This window comes from Hippichthys cyanospilos, chromosome 14 (assembly GCF_059441005.1).
Source record: "Hippichthys cyanospilos isolate Australia breed blue-spotted pipefish chromosome 14, RoL_Hcya_1.0, whole genome shotgun sequence".
Lineage (NCBI taxonomy): Eukaryota > Metazoa > Chordata > Actinopteri > Syngnathiformes > Syngnathidae > Hippichthys > Hippichthys cyanospilos.
Window position 1 is genome coordinate 5,331,909 of NC_142382.1, and position 23,349 is coordinate 5,355,257.

A 23,349-nucleotide genomic window follows, 5' to 3' on the forward strand; every position below is an offset into this window, starting at 1 on the left:
CGCAATCATCCTCCCAGCGTCGCGTCTGAAAGGAGCAAGGGAACGCTCGGGCCCATCCTGTGGCGCCGTGATAAGCTCAGACTTACTTCCTACATGTGGGTCAGCGAGACCGGGAGACACGCAGCTTGTATTGCCTTTTGTAATTACATCTGTTGGGCCGCTTGCTTTCTGGATTTTTTTTTTTTTTCCGTACTGGGAGCGGACATGTGGATGCGATTGTTCTGACGTATAAACAAAAATAAACAGTAGCCTAGCTCTGGGCTCTCGCTTAAATTTGTACGTAAATCATTGTCGAAAATGACAAGGTCTTGTTTTGATGGTTAGTTCTACTTATTATTAAACATGATGGTTGCAGAAATCTTGGATTTTTGTATTTTAAGGATAATGATTTAGAAGAGAGGTGCCCAAACAATGGCTGGGGGGGTCATTTGTGGCCCATCATCAACATTTTTGGGGACAAAAAAAAGAAAAAGTATATTTTGACATGGCCCACAATGTTATGTTGCTGGTGGAGAGTGTTAAAATTGTGACAACAAAAATCGTCATTTGCCTCATCACCTTAAAGTGAAAGCCTTGTCGTAGCAACTACTCGATATAGACAATTTCTAAACACTTGCTTGCTTCATTTTTACTCAAGTTAGAAAAAAATAAGATGGCCCTTACAATTTTCTAATTTTCTGCAAGCGCCTCTTCATACAAAAAAAGTTTCGACACGTCTGATTTCGAACAACACTTAAGAACTTCATTTTTCGTTGATGATACGGACAAAAGCTTTCGTGCTGTACGACATTGAAACGAAAACTCAGACACGTACGGAGCAGAGACGCAAGTAAACTAAAACCAAACAATAAGCTTCTAAAGGGAAACAAAAAGATGCCCAATGCGAAATCTCATACACGACAAATGACAGAAGGGGCGGGACCTAGAGTACGATGTTGTCTAAAATGTAATGGGTAAAAGTAGCAACGGAAAGCACTAGGACAACTCGAGGGACGAAAAACGTATCAGCAGAAACAGACTCGAATACTCACTAAAATCCAAAGTAGCAAGAAAGGGAGTAACAGGGATAAGAGTGACCGTATTTTCCGCACTATAAGGCGCACCCGATTATAAAGCGCACCCTCAATTAATGACGTTTTTAAAACTTTTTCCATGTATAAGGCGCACCCTCAATTAATCACATATTTCAAAAAGGTTTTCAATCACAATAATACTCAAAGTAATAATAATAACTCAAGTAATAACTCTAAACTCTCAATAGCATAATAACTCAATGCCCATATGAGCAACCTTGTTCAACTGTAAACACACAAAAGAAACAGGAAATCTTACTTTACCATTTCATTCCCCATCGACCAATCCCAATCTCAATATCGATCCATATATAAGGCGCACCTGATTATAAGGCGCAGCATCAGCTTTTTTTAAAAAAAAAATTAAGGCTTTTAGATGTGTCTTATAATGCGGAAAATACGGTACTTGGAAAATACTCGGAACACTAAGTTGGTGCGGAGAATCTAGCGCAATGGTCCTTAGAATAATCCGATGTGGTCGATCTGGATCCCCACCAGGGGGGGCAAAACAGAAACTATTTTGCCTGATGTAAGACTACATTTCCCCTGAGGACCAGAACATAGCTTCAGGAAATTCTTGAACTCCTGATCGCCTGCATTCGGACTGAAATTTCACCCAGATGGTGACAACATGTCAAAGTTCAGGAGTGTGGCATCCCTCAGCTAAAACTATTACCACAATGATGTGGAAGAAAATGATCAAAATACTCCAAAAAGCTTTTCTAATAATTTTATATGGCTTCATAATTCAACTTGAAAGTGCAGCCAATAGACATTAAAAATGTAGCATTGCATTCATTGGATATTGGATATTAAACCACACGCTTCCTTATACATGAATTACGGCAAAAGCGAAGTCTAAATTACTATATTTCCACAAACAGACAAAGCGACAATTGATTGTCGGTTGTCTCGATTCGGTTGAAGATAAAACCCCTTTCAGAAAGAATCACGGAAAATGACGCTCCTGAACCCATTTGAACTCCGCTCTTCATCTGAAAAACACTTGCCATTAATCAGACTTGATTTATCCTAATTATACATTTTGTCGTCGATATCGTCGGGTCTTCGTCGTGCTCTTAATCTTTGCTCGTCTTGGAAACAAAGTAAACACGACCCTAGAGGCCGTATTATCCCGTGCTCATTGTTTACTCAATTCGACTGTGTAAACGAAATGAAGCGGGCAACATCCTCACCAAACAATCCTGTCATGTCGTTCCAAAGAATGCGGCGCAAACGTCTGGCCGCGACATTTTGCGTCGCCGACAGCTTGCCTTTTTCCTGTATGGAGTCGTGTTTCATCAAATTAGCTCAAGCTGACACGCGAGGAACCTGGGCCAGGTAGCGGAACCGGGCAAGTAAAGCCCTTTACTGAGAGTTGGAAAGGAAGCACAAGCGAGGCCCGCGGCCAAACACATTATTCCGGAATTGTGGCCAAAGAACTGACAGCAGACATGGCGGCGAAGATGACAGGATGGAGATTTTGCTCCCGAGGGAGGCGAGCAGAATGCAGAAGAACTTGCGTCCGCAGTCTTTGCAAACGAGTGCATGAGGGAAGTTGTAATGTTCTTTTGGTGCGTTAATTACATTGTTTGTTTTGATATTGATGTTTCATTATAATTGTGTACTTTAGTCCTTTTGCGCCATCATCTACCATTTTGGGAAATTCGATCCAGCGTAGTTGGTTTTGGTCGTAGCACATACTGTTTTTATTGTCTATAGAGGGCAAAAAATGAAATTAAAAAAAGAAAATCAATATGTGTATGGATACCTCTGATGGCACTGAACATTTTGAGTGGTTGAAGGTAAATATATATTCATAAATGACTTAGTTATCACACCTTTAAAACATATACCATTTTGGTCAAATATGTATGTTAAGGGTGAGTTTTTATATGTTACCACAAGGGTTAAAATAATATTCAAGCTGCAATGTAAAGAATCAAAAGTCAAGTTTCTTGTCAATTTCTTCACATGTGCTTAACATACAAAGGAACGGAAATTGCGTTTCTCACTATCCTCTGCGTTTTACATGTACAATAACCAAGTCAGGTGCGCAGGACGAGACAATCCTAAAAACTAGATTCATTATTACTATAGTAATTTAATGCGCAGTATGTTAACGCTACTTTGCCTCGTGTTGCTAAACTAATAACCAAAACTAAAAACTAAAAACTAAATACGAAAAACAAAGAAAGACAAAGACCGAAAAATACTGGTGATTTTGGACGATAAGCTGCTACTTTTTTCTTGCGCTTTGCACCCTTTGGCTTATAGTCCAGTGTGGGTATCTGCATTTTATTTACTTACTTTCCCAGAAAAAAGGCTTTGTTTATGTCATGTGGAATGTCATTGCAATAATTTTCATCATTTTCTTTTAGTTTCAGGCACTTTACTACACTTCTTTTTTTCTGTTTTAGACTAAGCTGTACCCTGTATAAACGCGCTAAAAATAATTAAGTTGTTAAATGTTGATTTCTATTGTGTTTTTCTGTTGTTAATGTTAAAAAGGACATGTGTAGGTCTACTTAAACAATTTTCATCAATAATAATCTTATTTATATTCAGTGCATCGACTTGGGGGGGGGGGCGCAAAAAAGTTTTCTCTTTTCTGGGGGGGGGGCTGGCAAAATATAGTTGAGAAACTGCAATAAAGAAAGGGAAACAAAAGAAGATGCTATTAGAGGTTTGATTTGGAGTCAGAATTGCTATTTTACTTGCAAGCAGGCGTGTTACTGTTGTGTCTGCAGTATTCTAACAATTCGAGTGTTTCGGTGTTATAATGAAAATAAATTGGTGCTGCTTTCATTTCTAAACATGCCTGGCATGTTCAGTCAATGTTGAAGGGATGATGTTGCTGTTAACAAAAACCCAGACTTCACAAACATTTCATTTCATACCTAAAGACTTGCATTTTTCTCCTTTTTGCGTGACTCATCAGTTCTATCACGAGGTCCTTGCTCAACCTTTGCTAGCCATATCTCCCATTAGTCATTATCCTGCATGCAGAAACATTTTTTCCCGTCATTTCTCATTCTTTCAGAACGCAAGCCTTGTTTCAAATTGTGCAGTGGAAGGAAGACGTTACTTTGCTTTTCTCTGGGTTATTAATGTTGATCGCAAAAAGATGGCGGTTAGTCATGATTCTTTCCATTTAAAAGTGTATCTGGAATGAGGCTTTAGTTCCGGTGACATTTCCAAAGCTACCTTTCATCTGGCGGCAAAAAAAAAAAAAAAGTCCTTCATATACATAAATCAGCTCTGTGAAACAATGACTTCTTTTCACTTTTAGATCTATCTTGTCAAAGGTTTAAGGAAAATGATGAATGCTGGGATGAAGACACGATCATCACTTTTTATTCTTGTCGCCGGATGATGTGGGTGTCCACTTGAAAAATGTGAGGCCTCTCTTTTCGCTGTCAAAACATCCAATGGGAGAGAAAAGGTTTCAGCTTTTCTATCCAGGTTTTTTTTAATCGTGATTGACGTACTGATATGAGCGTTTTTGAAAGTTTTGGAACATGGGACTGACAATGGTGTGGGGTTTGCGTGCGAAGACTACATTTATACTTGTAGGGAGTGTAGCCAACATGGAAGATCAATCAGAATCCATCGGAGTAAGCCATAAATAGAGCCTTTAAAAGGCTGGTATCTTATAAGTAGATCCAGATGCCCATTTGAGAAATCTGGGATATGCTGCACAATGAATGGCCCCTTTGAACTTCCTGTTGTTTGTGCCTGTGATTTTTTTTTTGTTTAAAAACATTTTTGCACGTTGTGCAATCGACAAGTCGACCCCGATCGACAAATTGAGCGCCCCTGGTTTAACCAATTTTGATTTTAATTAGACTTGGTGTGTCTGTTAAGAGTTAAGGCGAAATAAAAACTTGTAACATATGTTACATCAATCTGAGGTAGGGTTGAGGCTATGGATGTCGATGTCACTAACATGCTGGTCATTTATTGGTCGCTGGAACGGGGTCACTAAGATGCTGGTCTGCTATTGGTCTACGTCACGGCATCTCTCATGAAGATATGCTAAAGACTTGATATCGATATTGCTTACGATATTGTATTTATTGTGCATTTTATTGCTTAATTCCAACTTGAATTGGTTAGCCATGGGTCCCAAGATTGCTACTGATGTTAAATGGAGAAATAAGAAGATGATTACTATGGAAACAAAGCTGGAGATAATCAAGAAATATGAAGGAGGCACATGCAACGTTACCCTCGCTAGGGAATACGGTCGAAACTAGCTTAAGTTATGTCATTTCAAAGATAAATAACATTTCATTTATTTATGATGCTATTTAATGATATACATGTACATATTATATATAAGCACCACTTACTATACTGTTTTGTTGCTTATTTTAATGTAAAATTTTGATGTTTTCAGCTGGGGTTTTGCCATATGACGATTGCGCCTTATGATCCCAACTCCGAAACCCGGGGGTCCACTGTAAATAGTCACCGAAATAGAAACGCGCCCCATAATCGATCCTCCATGCTTCTGTGTTTTACCCTCAGCCGAGCCCATCTTAAAGACCTTCTTTTCCCCTCCGTGTCCCTCACATCCGCGAATCGTGGCGAGCTCTATGGAGTGCGGGCCCTCTTTGATCTGGAGTCCAGAACACAGGATGAGACTCATCCACTCGCAGGAACAAGAACATCCCATTACGGGCTGGACACAGACGCCGCTGCCCTCGAAAGTAGCTCCCCCCCTTTTTCCACGATGTTTCTTTGCAGCGTTCCCAGAAGCTCGCTCTCTGATTGATTGAATGCTTCCTATGTATGTCACTGTATTATGAAAATGACACATTTGCAGTGACATATCGCGGGGAGGAAATGATCTATTTCTTCTGGACTTACACCTCACCATCCCCCACCTCTCCCCGTTGTTGTAATTTCCGCCCCGTGCACCCTCAGCCGGAGAAAATCTGCCACGTTATCGTAAACAGAGCGCGCATTTGTCTTGGTCGCTATTGTTTGGGTCGCGTACACAAAATCATCGGGGCTCATTCATCACGCGCGACGTTGAAAATGAGCGCATTTGTTTGAACGCTTTATGATGATTCTCCCGTACGGTTTGAGCCGTGCGGCGACCCGCTAGTCGATGCGAAACCCCCTTTGCTGAAAAAGGATTATCGCGCTCGCAAGCGTTTCGTGTAATCAGTACACTCGTGTTTTGCTAGCGGAAATAATGGAAGTTGAAGTCATCCGTTTCAGGGTCCAACTGCGGGCACCGGAAAACCTTTATTAACTGTACAGATCAACGTTTGACGTGCATATTCGATCGGTGGCGATTAATCGATTAACTACCTTTGATGACTGTCGACGTCAGGATCCATATTATCTGGGCTGGATAATTAAGTTAAAAAGTTCGTCACCGGCAGCTGTACGTGTCAAAAATCTATTTGAACTGGTCTGGAAGCGAGCGAGATAATCGACAACCAATCTATTATCATATAATTGATGAGCATTTTTGACAAAATCTTTTAGGCCTAGTTTAAGTTTGGGATTTTAGCCTTTCAATATGTGGACAAAATTGATTTTGCTTTGGGAAAAAACAAACAAACTGAAATTATGGACAAAGCTGTGTCCATGGCGTTGAAAAAAAAATGCAAGGCACATCAGCTGAAGCACACTCCAATGAAATACACACACACACACACGCACACACACACTTGCTTCAACACACACTTGGCCCCTACATTCTGCCTACATTACCTGACTTCCCTGTCACCTATATGCATGATTTTTTGTGGCATCTATGTGGCATGTGACACGTTTTTTTCCAGGCTTATACTACGGCCCTCGTTGGGTAAATGGCTCAAGTTAATTTTATTCCTCCCCCATCCCTTGTGTTTTTCTTTTCTCGTTTATGGTCTCTGGGAACGTCTTAGCGAGTACAGTCTCCCTCTGTCATTGTCTTTGCGTCTTGGACTATTCGAGTAAAATTTTGTCGCAGTCTGCTTGCGCGGGTGTAATGACAGTAAAGAGGATTTGACCTTGTCTTGAAAAAAATTACCATGATTTTTGCCCTTTTATGGATTTTACAGGCCGAAGCAGTAAGTGACACTTTTTCCATTTGTCTCGCGTTTTCAATGCAGAAAAACCAATACTTGCGACAGCTTCTGCCGCTCATCACAATCAACCAATGATGGATCGTCCTTTTCCATCGCTAACAGGGAAAAAAACATTATGTGTCCACGGGGACCTTTGTCTGCGAAACTACTTTGGCGTGTCCACATTTAATTCTTCCGTATGATAAATGAGTCGGGCCACGCTCGTAGCCCGCGAGGTGCAAGTCGTCTTTCTCGACGAGGGAAGCGCCGGTAACAAATGTAGAAAAGGCAGATAAGCCAACTGTGTTTCTCCTTGTTGTCACGCTCCCCTTAGACCCCTAAAGCTAGATAACGAAAGCCCCCGTATCAATCAGACCTGCCAATGGCTAACCGCGGATTAAAGGTGGTGATTTGGAGGCCTTGATTGGCGGGGAAAATGCTGATTACGCCTTACTCTCTTTGGCTTGATTACGCCTCTCTGCCTGTGTGTTGTCAAGGTTGGCTTGTTGAGCTGTAATCAGTGAAACCTGAGATCGGGGGAGTGGCTCCTCTAATCACAACGGTAGCCGGCTAGCTGTGGCGATACCCTCCCAAGTGCCTGTTTATTTTTGACATCCAGGCAGAGGTTTGGGTGGATTTACCTTGGTAGAAACGCTTGTGTTCCTCAAGATGGGTATCTAGATCTTTGCACTGATTATCGCTCACGTGTTACAATACCAAGATTGCGTCTATTCTATTGAATATCATGTTGGAATTCAAGTACTGTGTTTTCCGCACTAAAAGGAGCACCTAAAAGCCTTATTTTTTTTTTTTTAAATCTGATGGTGCGCCTTATAATCAGGTGCGCCTTATATATGGATCAATATTGAGATTGGGATTCGTAGACGGGGAATGAAGTGATAAAGTAAGCTTAACCTGTTTCTTTTGTGTGTTTACTGTTGAACAAGGTTGCTCATATTGACATTTATTATGCTATTGAGAGTTTAGAGTTATTATTTGAGTTATTGTTCTTACTTTGAGTATTACTATATTGTGATTGAAAAAGTTTTAAAATATGTCATTAATTGAGGGTGCGCCTTATAATCCAGTGCGCCTTATATATGGGAAAAGTTTTCCAATATGTCATTAATTGAGGGTGCGTCTTATAATCCGGTGCGCCTTATAGTGCGGGAAATATGGTACACATTTTTTGTTCTTTTTACATTCAGGTACCGTACACGTCTATAAATGTATTAGTTTCATGAATGTGCATATAAATCGAGAGGGCATTATTGATGAAAAAAAGCATCTTGCTTACTTAGATAAGAATTGTAACATATAAATTTGAGTCTAAATAAATTTACAGATTAAATTTAAAGCTATTACAAATGACATTTTAGTCTGTATCGCTTGGCCGTAGATTCTATTCTCACACCTAGAGTTGTCACCAAATTTTTAGCCTAGATTTGATGCATGAAAAATATATTTGATATAATACTTGCTTTCAATACCACCATGAAAAAAAATCACCTTTTTATTGAACGTGTATTATGTATACATTTTTAAATGGTTAACACTCAGCAATTGGGCTATCATGTAGGTTGGCTAATAACAACAAGGCAATGTTTTCGAGGTCAAACGAGTACGTCACACCTACCATCTAAATGCTTGACGACATACTGTACAGTATGCAGGAGTCCTTATCTTTTTTTCAGCTACTTTAGCTTTAAAACTGGGGCAGGATTTTAGACAGTTGCCTTTTCCTTCCTATCCATCCATCCATCCACTTCAGCTTCGGCTTCCCCTCCTAGCATTACATTGTTATTGTTTTCACCCTCCCCAAAGCGCCTCTTGTTTATGCTCCTTTCAATCACTGTCACCATCAGGACCTCGCTGGAGACTCGGATCGTCCCGTGTCACCGGGGTTTGCGCAGATTATGTGCCGCACGATGAGAACTCGCCGATTTAGTGCCTCGCGGACACAATTTGAAATGTGTGTACTTGTCTTCTTGTTTACGTAACGGGACATACTACCTTTCCCGTTTTTCCCAAGACGCTGTTAATCGCACTTTTTATGACAGTTTGTGTAAATGGAGCACTCGTCTGAATAGATCAAGCCCGCAGCAAAGTCAGACCCCCTTAAAAGCGCTTGCTCAATATTCAGATGACATTGAAAGAACTTTTTTTTTTTTCTTAAGTTTTTTTGCCTTGAGGAACAGCAGCACAAAGCAGTCCGTTTCGTATGTTGAGCAATGCACAGGAAAGGTCGATACAGTTCAATTGTCACAAAAGCATTTTCAAGAGCTTTTACCTAACATTTGAAACTCACGTTCCCTTCAAAATCTCGACAGTGGGAACACGTAACAAACCCGCAGGATTGTGTTTGCGTGTTCATTTTGTATAAAACACTAGGGCACTATGCTGCCATGAGGATACATCTTCAATATCCTTATTTAACCTTTGTATTTGGAGAATTTAAAAAAAAAAAATTACACCACCTTGGAGGCTACTCAGCTAGCACCTCTGTTTTAAGGGAGTCACCATTATGATTAAAAACACATTTCAGCTAATTGAATTTGTATGCCCGTCGTGGGACGTCGCTATACGATCAGTCCCGTAGCATTTCTTTCATTTTTTTCTTCATAGTGCATATCGGAAGGTTCATACAAGGTTTCCTGGCTCTGAAGAAGCTAGCATGAATCCGCGTATTAACTGTGAATTAAAAGTCATTTCAGGTCATTTTCCACATCATGAAGCTAAATGAGAAAATACCAAAAAAGGTGCCAGCTTTGAAGAATATAAATGATAAAATATATTCGTATGTGGCAATCATGTCATGCTCCGTTAACTCGAGTACTCAAATCAAGTTTCTTTGCGCTCTTCTAGCACTGACTTGAAATCAGGACTCCAGCTGGGCGTCAAAAGACGACTGTCGAAAATGTACAGAAATTCTGATAGTTGTATCAAGTTCTCACAGGTCCCCGCTCAGGAAGAGAACTTGCTTAGAGAGAGCGACTCCAAAAGTGTCAGCGCTTCGCTTCGGTGTTTTCTCAAGAACACAACGCTGATGACTGATGGGAATCTGTGTGCTATATTTTTCTGCCTCTTGTCATGTTCCCTCAATGCATTGCTCTTTTTATGGCTTTTCGTGGCATATTTCAGAGTGCAATGAATTAGGGTTGTCTATGTTTATTTCCCCATAGGAAATAATGAGAAATTTGATAAAAAAAAAGTTCCTGGGTCAAACAGTCACTATCTTAAGCAATGTTTTAAAATAACTTTTTGACATTTACAAGGTAAAAGTGGAGTTGTTTTCTAGGGGATTTTGTATTTTTCAATCACATATTTATGATTAAATGCTACCATCTGTCAATAGGCCACTGTTGAAAATAAGTTTGAAATGCATTTTTTACAGTTAAAATTTTCATAATACCCTGTTTTCAATTTTGATGTGATATATGCGCCAATTTTGAAGCGATTTATATGAGGACAAGGCGTAAAAACTGCAGAAGGCAGGATTTTATCAAATAAATCCAGAAACGGTTTTTAAACCAACAAAACAATATATTTTAAGGTTTTGGTTCCAATTTGATGAAAAAATAAGTGTAGTATTTAATTGTATCATAATTATATTCTTTTAAACTCTGAATTCGTCTTATCATTAATTGAAACAGTCTTTTAATGAAATCGAGGTATTTTTTCCCCATTCTTCAAATCGTACTTTCCACAAATCATCTTTATTCTTAATTTCTCATTGAAAAGTTCAACTGACATAGCTGATTGTTTTGTTGACATTCCCTTTAGAGCAGCTCCATCTAGTGGATGCATTACGCAACTCCAGCCGCTACCGTAGCTTCTATTCTATGCATCTTATAATCTGATGCGCCTTATAGTGCGGAAACTGTGGTAATTTACTTTTACATTAAAAAGATTAAACGGTTAAAGGTTAGTTTTGACCCAGCTGTATTGATGGCACAGCTCGTTTGCATGTCGGCTCTCTTCGTAGCATTTACCCCTCGGGACACCCAACCAAACACACATATGTAATTTTTCATATTTTTCTTTGCATTTTCAACACTGCCCCATTGCCCGCTTTGCTAACAGACGTGACTCACGCCCACTCAGACAAAGCAGCCCGGCAGCTTATCGCACGGTCACACACACACACACACACACACACATCTAGACACGAGGCGACGTGTTTTCAGCCGCCCACGCGTGCTTTCACACACGCCTCTGTACACAATCCCGTCCAGCCGTTGCATATTCAAAGTGGCGTCCCGCTGCTCTCCAAAGCGGAGGGCCGGCTTGGCGTCCTTCCCTGCCAACCCCTGCGGATTCGCAGGTGTTTGCGCGTCCAAAGGCTAATTGCCGCTACCTGCCTCTGCAGCGCTCCCACTGACGCCCCTGGACTCCGGCGGGGGATTCGCACAGGCACGCGAAGACAAACAAACCCGGGGCGAGCGATCGATAGCGGATACAAGACGAGGCCTTCGAGCGCCGCTGATTAAGAGTGTGTGAAGGTGTTTGCCGAACGTCTGCGTGCCGGCGCCGATGTGCACATGCTCCCTAAGTGGATTGTTTATGTGGTTTTGATGAAGAGCATTGCCGGCTCCAGAGCCGTCTTTGGAAGGGGCCCCAGCAGTTATTCCCACGGCGTGGCAGCTGCGCAACATGCTAGGCGAGACCTAAAAGTGTGAGGCCCGCTAATGCGCCGGGAGTGTTAAATGAATAGCTTTGCCTGATGAGTAGTGTCATAGAAATTGAGTATGTATTTCACCGGTTCCACAACAGTATCAAGACCATACACCCAGGTCTTGCTCACCTCGTGAACATGGCATACAGGGCAACACATGTAATTCCATTCCAGTATTTCAATATTTTGCAAAATGGGTCTGAATTGACAGCTAGCACTGAATATATTAGGCATCAGGTGAGAAACTCAAGGCCATTTCACACTGGTAAATATGTATATTAGGGTGAGATAAGCAGAGGCTTTTGTCATGCAAACATGTGGGAAACATTGCCCCCTGGTGGTAGCATGACAAAGCCCTTGATTTGACATGTATGTAGTGTTGCCGGCATCTTATGTTAATATCGCCGAGGATCAGCTTAATTATTTAGTTTAGTTATTTATTAGTTATGCAATTTAATTATTGTAAAAAGCCAGATTCTCCCAAATTGGACCCAACTTGTCATGTGCCACCTCTCGTTACCTGTCAATGATTTATTTTTGTGAACACATCTTGACTATGATCCCAAAAGAAGACACTACTAAGTGGAATATTTTTTTTGTGGACAAATAGTTATTCATAATTATTTCTTTTTTTAGAACAGGTATGTCACTTTATGATGATTATTTTTGAGGGGACAAATATTTATTATTAAGTTGTTTTTTTTTTTTTTTTAAAGAGCTGTAAACTGTAATCCCTAAACAGGATGCTTTATGTTGAATATTTTTCTATGGGCAAATATTTATTTATAGTTATTTCTTTTTTGTTGATTGTTTTTTTGTGGACAAATATTTATTAATAATTGATTCATTTTTGTGAAAAGATCTCTACTGCAACGCCCAAACAGGCAACTCTATTTTTTAATTTTTTCTGAGGACAAATATATAATTATTTTTTGAGAACAGGTCTGACACCTTATATTAGTTTATTTGTGGAAAAATATGTATTAATAATTAAGTTATTTCTTTTTGATGACATATTTCTTCTATGATCCAAAAGAGGTCAAAGACAGTCTTTTTTGTTTTGATTGTTTTTTTATCCAAAAGTGCTTTACAGTGGTTGTGTTTTTGGATGGAAATATATTTCACAGGGGGTACATCACAGAAAAAAGGTTTGGAACCACTGGGCTAAAATACTGCTAGAATAAGTGATGTGGAATAAAATGACCCAAAAATGATCAAAACACTGCACAAGCATTAATCACTAAGTACCACAAGTACCGTAACAGTAATGGCTGCAAACATAAAATCCGTCTTCGCTTCTAAGTACGACTCTTCCTTGCGTGCCAGAGAGGTCCTTCGCCTAATGGGGAACGCGGGACTACGGCCTTCTCTACCGACTTCTTCTACGCAGACTCATGTTTGCTTTTGTTCTCGCACTGACTCACGATGACATTCGTGACCAAGCTCGGGGAAAGGTCAAGGTTGGCAGAAAAATTGCCTCAAAGCAATCAGCTATTGTGGCCATCTTGCCATCTCTCCGTCCTGCCTGCTTCCATCATCTCTTGTGTTTACCCTTACGGTGGAGAGGGAGGAGGGCGGGCGGAGGGGGGGGGGGGGGGGGGGTGTCTAACCCTGCCTTTGAAGTTCCAGTGACTTGAAAGCGTCATTGCCTGGGTGACATTTGAGCATGGAGCAGTATGACCCTGCAGGCTACGTGTGTGTGTGTCCATGTGCACGCATCTGTGTGTGCGTGTCTCCTCGTGGCTGTTTCAGCTGTCCTCTGGGTCTTCGAGGGGGGGCTATTTGCTTTTGCGGCAGAGGGATTGCCTTTCATCGCATGAAAAACAGCATCCGCCCTTCCACCTCTAACCCCCGTGCCCAACAATCGGGACGCCGCGCCACAGCTGAAGCGCGTTAAAAATACACACTCGGTAACTCGAGCCACCGTACGGCCAACTGACACATTTTACATTTCGGGTTATTTTCCTCATGCTGCGTTCAAGGACTTTCATGCAGCTGTTACCGCTTGTCTTCATAAACAAAGCTTATTCTTTCTACACGCGTGTCTCTGGAGACCAAAGGTGTCGAACTCAAGACCCGGTGGCCAGATCTGCTCCGCCACATGCAAAATGCTGATAACACTTTCCGGCTAAAATACCAACTTTGCAAGTTGTCTTTTAAAATTTGGCAGGACGAAACAGCCATTTTTTTCCCCTGCAATCTCTTTTAAACTGTTTTTACCAGCTTCTGATTTGAAAACTAGCTAAGCACATGATAAACACACTTAACTATACTTACAATGTGGGAATGATATATATATGTATATATATATGTTTTTTTAATCTTTTGCTGTATAGATTCTTTGCTTTTTTTAACTTTGATCTGTCAAGCTGAACGTTCCTCTTTGCGACACTAATTAGAGCCAATTCTGTTCCATTCTATGCGCCTCTTTGTCTGTCTTGCAAAATGGTCCAAACAGGTGTTAGCGTGTCAGCTCACACAAGGCCACATGTCTGTGGTGATCCTCAGCAGCTGGCCCCGCCAACGTGTGTGTGCATATGTCGCACATATGTGTGAACATCGATGATGCAAAGTCTACAACTAGGAGTGACTCATGAATTCATCCACATTTTGAATTTTTCCTCATAAGAAATAAAGTGAAATGAATTCTGAAATGTTCAGGGGTCAAATTCTGGATAACAGTGGTCAAAACCACACGGTTGTGATTCTAGGTTGGGGTGGGGTGAGTACATGTGTCTTTATTCTCTGCGCAGAATGACAAATACTAATGCCGCACTGATGAGGTGAGAGAGGAGATGAGCCATTTCAAGGAACATTATATCCATCTGTCTTTCTTAACCGGTGTCAGTCAGCAGCAATGTTTGTCAAGCAAATTGGAAAAATAGCTTTTTCTACGGTCTCGAATTCTGGCTGCACCTGAAACATATTGTCTGGGATGAATGGGTTTTCACAGCTGTAAAATGAGAAAAATGTCTCTCTTCAGGTGGAGATTGAGAAGCTGGACTACCACCACTTCCTGCCACTGCTCTTCGACGGTTTATGTGAGACTGCCCACCCGTATGAATTTTTTGCCCGTCAGGGCATACATGACCTGCTGGAGCACGGTGGGCCCAAAATTCAGCCTGTCATCCCGCAGCTCATCATCCCCATCAAAAGTGAGTCGGGAGAGATATTGAAACAAATGTTTTTTTTCCCAAGCATTTTTTCCCCTAACTTCCTCCGTTGTGTTTTTTTGTTTTGTTTTGATTTTACGGTTTGAACACAGAGGTACTTTGCCTCTCACTTTACTAATGTGTTGAGTCAGCTTAGAAGAAAAAGAAAAACTTAGCAAGATTCTAATACTTTGTCATCACCATGAAAAACAAAGCCAGACATTTGATTCGTTTTGACAAAGATCATTGGAATAAACCGAAAAGAACAGTGGACCTTGGACAGATCCCTGAGGCACTCTTTCGAAAACATGTGGACAGGAAAATGACAACCATGCATGTTATTATCGTTTATTTTTGTCATTCTTCTTGAACAAACTCATTGTAGAGGATTGATTATTTACTTTAATTGCATATTTGATGATATATAGAAAAAGAAATAATTTTTTATTTAGAGAAACCCCTGGTCAGACCTCACTGGTGTTGTGTCACGATGGCCACACCATAAACAAAAAAAAATTACCTTGGTTACTGATGTTCTCTTTTCCATAATTCACTCATTTAGATATAAAAAGCTTCTTGTACCATATTTAAGATCCAAAACACACACAGCACCAGTTCATATCTAAATGACTCGCAACAAATGGACTTAGAATATTAAATATTATTTCTTCATGACTGACTGACAGTCTTTTGAGCCGCTTAAAGTTTTATTGCATCTTTAATGTAGCATTTCACTATTCAATTATTCACTGTTTTGCAACGTCGCATTACCCTTTAATCAGCTGCTCTCATCTAAAACGAAATTCATATTTTTTGACAGTAGTAATTTTTCTGCTACCGTCGTCTGTGATAAGTCTTTGTTCACGTGGCTGTTATGAAAACAAGTCGTAATTTTTTCCCTTCTAGCATTTAGTGTCTTCATAATTAGCAGTTTTCATATTAGCATATCATAATTAGCAATTTGAGCTAAATAGTCCTTTACGTCGTGATTAGAAAATCAATTGAAAAAAATAATCTAAACTACTTCCCCTTTGAAGACATGACAGGCACGTGTACAAAAAATGTGATGTTTATTGACCGGCCTCTCGTCAATTCCATGCTAATTATTCACCACGATACTTTTAGCTACATGCTATTTACTTTAGCATACGATTCACAAATGTGCAAATAGCGAGAGTGGACTGTGCCTGGATTTAATTTCCCCGTCTAATACCTTGACGCCGCGACACCTTCTATCGTTACCCCGCCAGCGGTCATGTGAGGTCCTCTCACAACATAGCAGTCGTACTTTTTCCTATTCTTACGCGAACCGCGAGGGTCAACTGGAACAAGCCGCCTCTGAAAGCATGCTTGATAATCTATCGCCAAATCCGCCACCTACTACTTTTAGCTGCGCTGTTGCCGCACTCGCCCGGTTTCCAAGCGGACGCACTCGAGTTGTCCGACAGCGGGGGAAAGGTCACGTCTCAAAGGTGGAGGACCTCCAAAATAGACGACGCAGTGATGTGGGCAGGGGAGCGCGTGGTGGGTGGACAAAGAGGCTGTAGAGATGAAGGTTTTTTATTTTCGAACTCACAAAATGTTTCTTTCGGAGGGCGCCGCTGCCAAATGGAGTGTCACTTTCAAAGTGGCGGCCCGTAAAGTAGCACCCTCGTGTTCGTGTCGCGGCCAGTTGGCTGGCGATGTGCTCGCAAAGTGGCGTGTTGGCATCACAGAGGTACGGCGTAACGAGAACTGTTCTGTGATGGTGGCTGACTTCCAAGTCGGTTTGGTTTTGAAAGTATTTTTTCCAAATGGAAAACATTTTAGTAAAATTATGGGCTCTTCGCCACAAGTCGAATACACACAAAATTGCATTAACAATATTAGCTTAAAAATCTACGAAAATAGAAGTTAAATAACATATAAGGGGCAGAATAATACAGGCATAGATGATTTTCAATGATTTGTTGTCTCTTTCAGAGCTGTGGACAAGAATCATCTTTTAAAATAGTCGTATCAATAATGAATCATAAAATTCTCATTAAATACGTTTTTCTATGGAGGGTAGCTGACACCCTTGACTAACGCTTACCTAATATAAGCCAATTAAGTACTGCAGTGATATCAGTGACCATTGGGTGGCAGTGTTTCCACACTTACGACACAAATATTACCTACATGCAAGTCAAAGTGAGGAATGGAAATCCATCTTTCATATGATACCACCCATATTTACAATATACTGGCCATTTAGAGGTTTCCTTTTCCAATAACGTTTGGCACTATAAACTGAGCTAAAATTCATTCACTGCAGAGGAAAAAGAATATATACCTGTGCAAATTGAAATATTTTCTGTCTATATGTGTTTTTGGACCATTAAAGTTCAAATGTATGTGGCTTGGAAGGTTATGACAACTTCATTATAGATGAAGTATGAGAGAGCTTTTAAAGATAAAAAATACACTTAAAGGGAGATTAACAAAAGTATAAACAAACCATAAATAAAACTACAGTCCTCATGTTTTAAAGACACATATGGGGGCTTACATATTGTTTGTTGGCAAGATTTTTTTTTTTTATGCTAGTCATGCAGCCCGAAAGGTAAAGCATTGGAAAAAAAACACTAGGGAGCTGAAATTTCACCCGGATGGTGACAAAATGTCAAATTTCAACATGGTACATCCACTTATCACACTCCCAGGGCTAAAATACAGGGAGAATGATATGGAAGAAAATGACCCACTAATAGTCAAAATACAGTGAGTGCTGCACAAGGTATAGGTTTAGTGATCCACCAGAGTGTTCTATGTCATACTAAGTTCCATTTCCTGTATTTGTTGTTTCACCACATGAACAATTCATAAACTGACGTCACAGACCATTGACGAACCCGATAACACCTGACAATTTAGTATATCTAATACACTTGTCGTGCATGTTTTTGGACTGTGGGAGGATGCAGGAATACCCGGAGAATACCCACGTCAGCTCGGGGAGTACATGCAAACTCCATACAAAAAGGCCAGGGGAAGGTGGATTTGAACTCGGGTCCCTGAACTGCGAGGCCCCCTTGCTAACCACTGCACCCCCCAATCCTAACCCTAACCTTAACCCTAACCCCCCTGCAGAACTTCCCATTGAAATTCAGCCAAAACCTGCTGGAAAATGTCTACCCTTTTGCAGCCCTATTGTTGTGCAATATTTTTCCAGAAACTGTTGCTTATTTGTACCATCTTTGGCCGTTAGAGCGGCTGTAATAAAAGACCTGGCGTAAAAATCAGTTACAACAGCAGCGCCGCCATTACGAAACACTGAATTGTGACAGACAGTGCGATGCCGACGCTCTAATGTGGCATAAAGTAGCTAATGTGCCATCTTTTCACACGTTCGGATCACTGGATGCGCCCACTTTGCACACACATTAGTCTATGGATTGAAAGCCCTCAGCTGCTTTGCTCCTTTACATCTGGAGAGCCGAGCAAAGGTGACTGCTGCCGGTGAAAAGTCGTACTTTGCGCTGATAATGGAATTTTAAATGACCCTCTCCTTATTAACTTTTCGGTTATTAAAAAAAAAAAAAAAGTCTCGCCTTGTTTTGGTATCCGCAAGGCAGTAGTCCGTGTCCCTTTCGCGGCTTAATTACAAGGGAAAAAAAAGGAGGATAGGCTGTCTCTAGTCCAAAACGGAAACATATATATTTTTCTCCTCCGCTGACGTTAATACACCTTCAATGTGGCTGCCAGCCTCTTATCTGCACAGCCACCGAGTCGCGTCAGGCTCTGGTGAATTTTGATGATGAATGCGGGTCACCCGGTGAGAATACACAATGAAGTAGTCTCTGCTTGACGTTACAGTGTCATGAATTCTCCAAGACTCCACATTCCCACCTCCGTGCGCCTTCCTTTAGCCTTAAAGCCGCGATTATGTAGTCATTTCCCTTTAAATCTTGAAACGCATGACGCTAGACGGCCACAATATAACCCAACGGGTGCTCTCAACGAGTCATAAAGACAAAATAAACACCTTCCTTTATTGAAGCCATCGCTAATCATGTTACTTAACACTTGTGCGGTATTTTTGTGTCGTATTCTAGACAATGGATGCCACCTTCCTGGAAGTGTAATAATGAAGCTATCGTGCCACGTTGAAATTTGAAATGTTGAAATTTCAGCTCCCTAGTGTCTTGTCAATGCTTTCGCTTTGATGTGAAATGCCTTGGACAAAATATCGCGCAAAGGTTAGAATAACTTCGGGTCGCAAAATAGTTTTTTTTTTATTAATCTGCTGATTATTTTTTCAGTTCTTATGCAGTATTTTCCGCACTATAAGGCGCATCTAAAAGCCTTCATTTAAAAAAAAAAAAAGCTGATGGTGCGCCTTATAATCAGGTGCGTCTTATATACGGATCAATGTTGAGATTGGGATTCGTAGATGGGGATTGAAGTGATAAAGTAGGCTTTACCTGTTTCTTTTGTGTGTTTACAGTTGAACAAGGTTGCTCATATTGACATTGAGTTGGTATGCTATTGACAGTTTAGAGTTATTATTTGAGTTATTATTGTTATTACTCTGAGTATTACTATATTGTGATTGAAAAAGTTTTAAAATATGTCATTAATTGAGGGTGCGCCTTATAATCCGGTGCGCCTTATATATGGAAAAAGTTTTAACATATGTCATTAATTGAGGGTGCGCCTTATAATCCAGTGTGGCTTATAGTGCGGAAAATACGGTATTTATATATGAATTCACGTTATAGAGAAACAACATTATGGATGATGAATACCTCCGGCATAAATTCCCTTCACCTTAGAATATATTTAACATTTTTACGTTTAGTAACTTTTTGCGCTTTATCCTTAAGAGAAAACGTAAACAACTTTTGCAGCATTTTTATTCGTTTGGTTAAAGGATAACAAACATGCTACGGAGATAATTTTCTCCAAACTTTTTGCAAGGTAAATAGGAAGGCTGAAGGTGAAGAACGAATTACATTTTGATGCAGATCCAAGAAGTATTTATTTTCAACATTATAATTAAGTTCTTTGTGAATAATGCATGAATCTTAAAGGCCCGGATTCAGCACATGAAGAGAAACGGGAAGGTTTAATAAATTGTAATTTGGCAGTGATCCAAATTAGGAATGTGACTCCGGCTGGTGATTATTTAGTTGTTTTTTTTTCAAGTAGAATGATTTTTTTTTCCCATGGTGGTTGGTCATCGCTTTTGTACTTCTGCTCTAAATATGAATCAGGAAATGCTCGATTATGCTATTCAGATTTGTCCCAACACAGGTTTTATAGCAGCAATAATACATCAGTAGCATCCTACACCCCCTGCTTGCGACATTTTTTATTTATTTATTTTTTTTTTAGACTCTCTTCCAGCAAGGCGAGAATGCTGATGAATAATTGAACGGTTCTGCGGTCCAAATGTCACAGCAGGGAAAATTGTTTGCGCTGGCTGGTAATTAGAATTTTATTGTTTGTTATGTAGGTTTCAAACTCCTGTCATCGCACATTCCACCTTATCATGCCGATGGCGGATATCTGCACACGTGTCCGCTTTTGGGGGGAGGGATAGCATGTAGCGCAATGGAATCAATCATTGTCCGTTGTTTGCCTGAAAAAAAATTGCAATGGATGCAATAAAGCCTTAAAAGTAGTGAAGTAAAGCTTCATGAAGCATTTGTACTCTTCTAGATGATGCACATGGTTTACAGATAAATGCTGCAATCAATGTATTGAATTTGAAAAGTGCCATCTAGAGGAGGCAAAAAAAATGACAAGTGCCTCATGAAGCTTCATTTGTCCGTTATTTCTAAAAAGCAAATAAATGACTGTCGCTTCCTCCTAGAACATTAACTATAACTAATAAATATTGACAAAAGTGGTGTTTAATAGTGGTTAGCACTTTTTAACAGCTGTTAGCTTATCTATGTTTGTGCCAGCCCCAAATTGCTTTCCTTTCCTAAATTACAAACGTTTTTTTACACACTGAATTATCACTAAAACTGAGAGGATTATGTTTAAATTTCCATGTCTCCAGCTGATTCAATTAAGAACGCGCCGATTAGAAGACTTGTTTATTAATTGTGGACTTTTGGCTTATACACACAATCATAAACTTGTTGGAACATGGATACTGTACAACTTTGGTTATTTTTGGCAAAAAGAACTCACGACCCCTCACAATGTGGTAAATCTGAAATACACTTTTTCCACGTCACATATATATATATATATATATATATATATATATATATATATATATATATATATATATATATATATATATATATATATATATATATATATATTTGGGGAGTAAATCCCTGAAAGAGTTTATTTACTGCGTTTCTATCATTGGATTCTCAAGCTGCAGATTTCGTATCATTAGGCACCACCTCTGTTGGTCAGCAGGGAAAAACTAGAGACATTAATGATAAAAGTGATTTCACACGGGAGAGCTTACCGGCGGATCCACTTCTCTTTAATATTATTCAACTAATTGCATACGAAGAAAGGCTTTGCAAATCCTAAACACATCCGCCCGTCTAAAATTGAGTAAATAAACACCCCCGGGCTTTATTTGCCGACTTCCGCTCCGCGGTGGTTTTTAGACCCCGAGTACCGTAACCCGTTTGGCCTTTGCCTCGTTCGCGTGCTGCCTCGCATCAACCGGCTTCGACTCAGCATGGCGGAGATTTGCAACTCCATTACAACCACGCTCCCCACCCGCACGTCTTAATTAATGACGTGCCCGTCTTCAGTCGTCGAGGATTAGAGTCGACACGCTGAGCCGCGACTGCCAAGAGTCGGCAAACACTGCCTGTAAACCAGACAAACACATCTAGCAATCTTTCCGTCCGTTCTCTATACGGCTTAACCTCACCGTGCTCTCTCTCTCTCTATATATATATATATATGTATATATATATATATATATATATATATATATATATATACAGTATATATATATATATATATATATATATATATATATATATATATATATATATATATATATATATGAGGAATCTGTTGAGATCGTTTGAATCTATCTGGATTCTCTACCTCTGTTTTAGAGTAGTTTTGTTGATATGCTGTAGAGTCCATCTACTGCCACCTATAGTATGGGAGAATATCGTCTGACTACGGGAGTATGAATACGGTGTAAAACGCGTGCCGGCACGTCATGTATAAACCTAGCTAAACTTTTGCTGCAGGCTTGTTTTCGCTGTAGGGGATTTTAGAGCAAAACGGAAAACATTTCGTACTATGCAACGGGGATTTTTTCCTTGTATGAGGAAGTAAGAAAGAGGGAAAGGCTTCGATGCATGGATTTTTTTTCACACTGGGGGAATTTTTTGCCCAAACAGGTTGCTTTGTAGAGGAGTTTTACTGTGAACCAAAAATCGATTCAAATCATTATCGTCTTGAATGGTTGAAGCAAATTATTAAAATACTGTATATACTGTATAATATACTGTATAATACTAAAATACTGTCTGAGATATTTTGCAACAAAGACATGAAGGTTTTTTGTTTTTTTTTGCCGCTTCCAGGTTGTTTTCCAACCCGTCACCCTCTCTGTGTCCGTCACATCTTTTTATACGCCTCCTTGTGACATTTAGTTGTTTTCGCCGCTTTCTTTTACTGAGTTTGTCGCTCGTGATCTCTCCCGCCCTTTGGACCCTCCCGCCACCTTTTGTTCTCCAGGGAAGGTGGAGATGGAGTTAAGTGCAGCTGAAGGCCAAATAGCTTCATGATTGGCTCTCATTAGCTTTGGGCTCCCCAGTGCATTTGGTATCAGTGATTGCAGACAAGCCGTTCTTATAAAAGGAAAGTAAACGGGAAGGCGGCATTTTTTGTTTCTGTGTCTTCAATGAGCATTTGTTTTAGGGATGCCATTAAGAACAAACATTCACATGAATAATGGAAATTTAGATAATTCATAGCAGAAAGAGATGCACAACTAACTGCTGAGACCTTTTTTTTATTTAGACTATTAGCATGCTTATCTGTCATATGCAGTTTTGAAATGCTAATTAGAGCAGGGTTTTATTTCTCCTAGTGACTTGTTTTTTCTTTTTCAAATTCACTTTTGATTAGTTTTTATAGCAGATGTGTAACTTTTTCGTTTTACAAAAATGTTTTTACTTTTTTAAGTAGTTTAATGTGGGGGGGGGGGGGTCTACTGCAAAGAAAGATCACCAAGTAATTTGGAATAAAGTAAATTACTCTTCTTAAATGACTTAAATCTTCCTTCATCTATTCGTCCATAAAGTAATACAAAAAAAGCACCTTTAAAATGAATTGACAAAGTAAGAAAAAAAAGGGAACATTTTAATGTACTGCGTACAATAACTGTGATTTTAGTAAGATTTATGAAC

The 23,349-nt window shown here is 39.9% G+C and overlaps 1 protein-coding gene across 2 annotated transcripts in view; it reads left to right on the plus strand.

Annotated features, from left to right (window-relative positions):
* The window catches only part of pacrg (PARK2 co-regulated), a 153,784-nt gene that overhangs the window by 60,695 nt on the left and 69,740 nt on the right, over positions 1 to 23,349 (plus strand). For both annotated transcript variants that reach the window (XM_088433241.1, XM_088433240.1), the window contains exon 3: positions 14,803 to 14,974. In XM_088433241.1, coding sequence (XP_088289367.1) covers positions 14,803 to 14,974 — 172 coding nt within the window. The remainder of the gene's footprint in view (positions 1 to 14,802; positions 14,975 to 23,349) is intronic.